At 39.2% G+C, this 2,500-nt stretch overlaps 1 protein-coding gene across 1 annotated transcript in view; it reads left to right on the top strand.

Moving 5' to 3' along the window:
• The window catches only part of LOC138006023 (uncharacterized), a 2,066-nt gene extending 976 nt beyond the window's left edge, over positions 1-1,090 (top strand). The window contains exon 2 of the mRNA XM_068852180.1: positions 983-1,090. Coding sequence (XP_068708281.1) covers positions 983-1,090 — 108 coding nt within the window. The remainder of the gene's footprint in view (positions 1-982) is intronic.
• The last annotated feature ends 1,410 nt before the right edge of the window (positions 1,091-2,500 follow it).

Genomic DNA, 2,500 nt, shown 5'->3' with positions numbered 1-2,500 from the left:
ACAAGAGAACTCCAAAAAATGATCCAATGTCCCCACTCCCAGGGAAATATTTTCATTTCAATGTCCTCGCTTGTCCCCGCCTACCAGTGAAGGTATATTTTTATTTGGTTCAAAATGTTTCAAACCGGTTTGGTCTTCAGTTTTTTTAGCTGAAACTAAGGGAAATATAAATCAAGCTGGTTGCACAACAACATATATAGGCATTTTCTACAAAATTTATTTTGTTTACACAAAAACGGACAAAAGGGTAACATTAAACGACTTTTAATATTTCCTCTTTTAAATTTCCTCTGGAGAGATCTTCAATCCTTTTTTTTCTGGGAGACTTGCCACCTGTAATAAAGAAATCAATGAAATCGTTCCATTCGGTATCGTATTGTTGTTCTAGTAACATGTCATCTTTATCGCTTTTGTCAAAAGCCTGTTTTATGGCTGGCAATGCATCACATAGGGGAATTTCACCAACAGGAAGGACCTTACGGCTTTCACCGAACTCAGCGAGGGCCTGAAATATTTAATGAAACTGGATATAATTAGAATCATCAGTTTTTTAATGTGAATGCATGGTCAACCAAGCGAAGAAAATCGGGTCCGCAAACAAAATTAGAAAGATGTACACAAAAACGATATACACGTATTAATTAAACTTTCACAAGTAACATTTTTGGGCCGAAATTAGGAGAGGGATGGCAAGCAAGAACTAAGGATAAAATAGATTAAAAGGCACTCACGTTTCTCTCCGCCATTTTGGCTGCCTTCTGAGCTCGTCCCAGTCTCTTTGCAATTCCAAATACCGTAGAAGCAATTCTCGTCCAAGACCCCGCGTACCGGGACAGTTTTGAGAGTCGACGATCGGTTTTTGTTCCGCTAATGTCCCCGCCTTTCCCGGGTTGGGGGGGGCGGGGATTTACTTTGACTGGTGCATAACCCAATAGAGCTTTGTTTTAATAAAATTAAATGTGAATTGAATGGTAACTTGAAGGAACTTGTTCATTCCAATATTAATTTAGCAATAGCAGAAGCAGTTGAGACTATCAGAGTACGGGATATGGCTGGATTTTACAAAGCTACAGATTACCTGTTTGTATGAGGACTGTCATGATAATATAACGTATGTCGGTAGTGTGCAATTTTTTTCTCCGAAATGCCGTTGAACCTTTCAATGTAAATGAAGTTATTCAAGTTCACATTTCCCAGAAAAGTTTGTAGTAGACCGGTATTAGTGGTGCCCGATGGACATATCATGGCAAACGGAGAAGCCATAGATATATATATATATTGCCAGTGTACGTGCCACTGAGTTCATTGTTATTTTAAATTGCACGCGTCCTTCAAATACAAATGAACACATATTTAACTTGAATTTCAGCGCAGAGGGTACAAAAATTACCGCGAAACCCCATGCCTTGGTTATCAGTGTCAGAAAATGTAGTTTTTCTATACCAAAAGTTGTGTTGACAATAAAAATAAGCGTATATATTTTGCCAGATCTGAGTACTTTTTGTACCGCCCAGGTTATAACATCGCAGACACTGTCATAGGTTAAAAGAGATGATTTGATTGTCATTAGGATATCAAGAAACGTAGTTTTTCTGAAAAGAAAATATTTATTTTTTTCAAAAGGTATAAAACATAGCTTTCACTTTCTGTCTTTTTCAACGGCTCGTGTGTACAAAGTTCTCTTTCTTGACACAAAAAACTCAACGCGGAACCTGTCAACAACAACTCGACTGATTAATTTAATTTTACATGAAAGATGTACAATATGAAAATATTAAAACACCAACGAAAGTCTTCAGTTCCCGCTATGACGAGTTCCTGATAAGTTTAACAATAGAGATGCAGCTTCATATTCACAAGCATCACTCGACTCCTGTTTAGTACTAATTGACCGGTTGAATTCTACAGTTTTCGTACTGTTTGTACTTGTAGTACAGGTCGCAGTACATGTGTTACACGGATCGGGAGGATATTGCATTGAATACTTGCTTGTGAGTGACTGACCCATTGCACCTACTGCTACAGGGAAATGGACGCCCGAAGGAAAAACTGCTGGGTGTGGAGGTGGCAAGAAGTCATAAGAGTAACTTGTGTTTACGCTATTTTCGCTTGTAGACTGTTCCCGCAGGCTTTCCCGGATCACCATTGCTAACTGCTCGGCCTCTTCCCCCTTATTTCTTGGAGCAGTATACAAAATTTGTGAAGAAATTGCCCCATCACTAGAACTGTTACATGCATGTTTACTACTGGGGAATTCTACACCATACCGCTCAAGGGACGGTTTTGCTGGATTTTCACGCTTGCGGCTGCCGCCCTGCTTTGACCTACAAAATGCAAGACTGCCAGAATTATTGTCAGTAAGAGCTTTTTCTAAAATATTTCCGATGTCTTGTTTCCCAGGTATTTTTCCTCTAAAGTTCTTCTTACAGTATTCCTCCACGAGGTAAACATGTTTACGTAATAATGACCAGTGTTTGGTGCCGTTCACAAGGTATGCCGC

This window comes from Montipora foliosa, chromosome 6 (assembly GCF_036669935.1).
Source record: "Montipora foliosa isolate CH-2021 chromosome 6, ASM3666993v2, whole genome shotgun sequence".
In the NCBI taxonomy this organism is placed as follows: Eukaryota; Metazoa; Cnidaria; class Anthozoa; order Scleractinia; family Acroporidae; genus Montipora; species Montipora foliosa.
The sequence above is the reverse complement of the archived record's forward strand: the minus strand, read 5'-3'. Positions and strand labels throughout refer to the sequence as shown.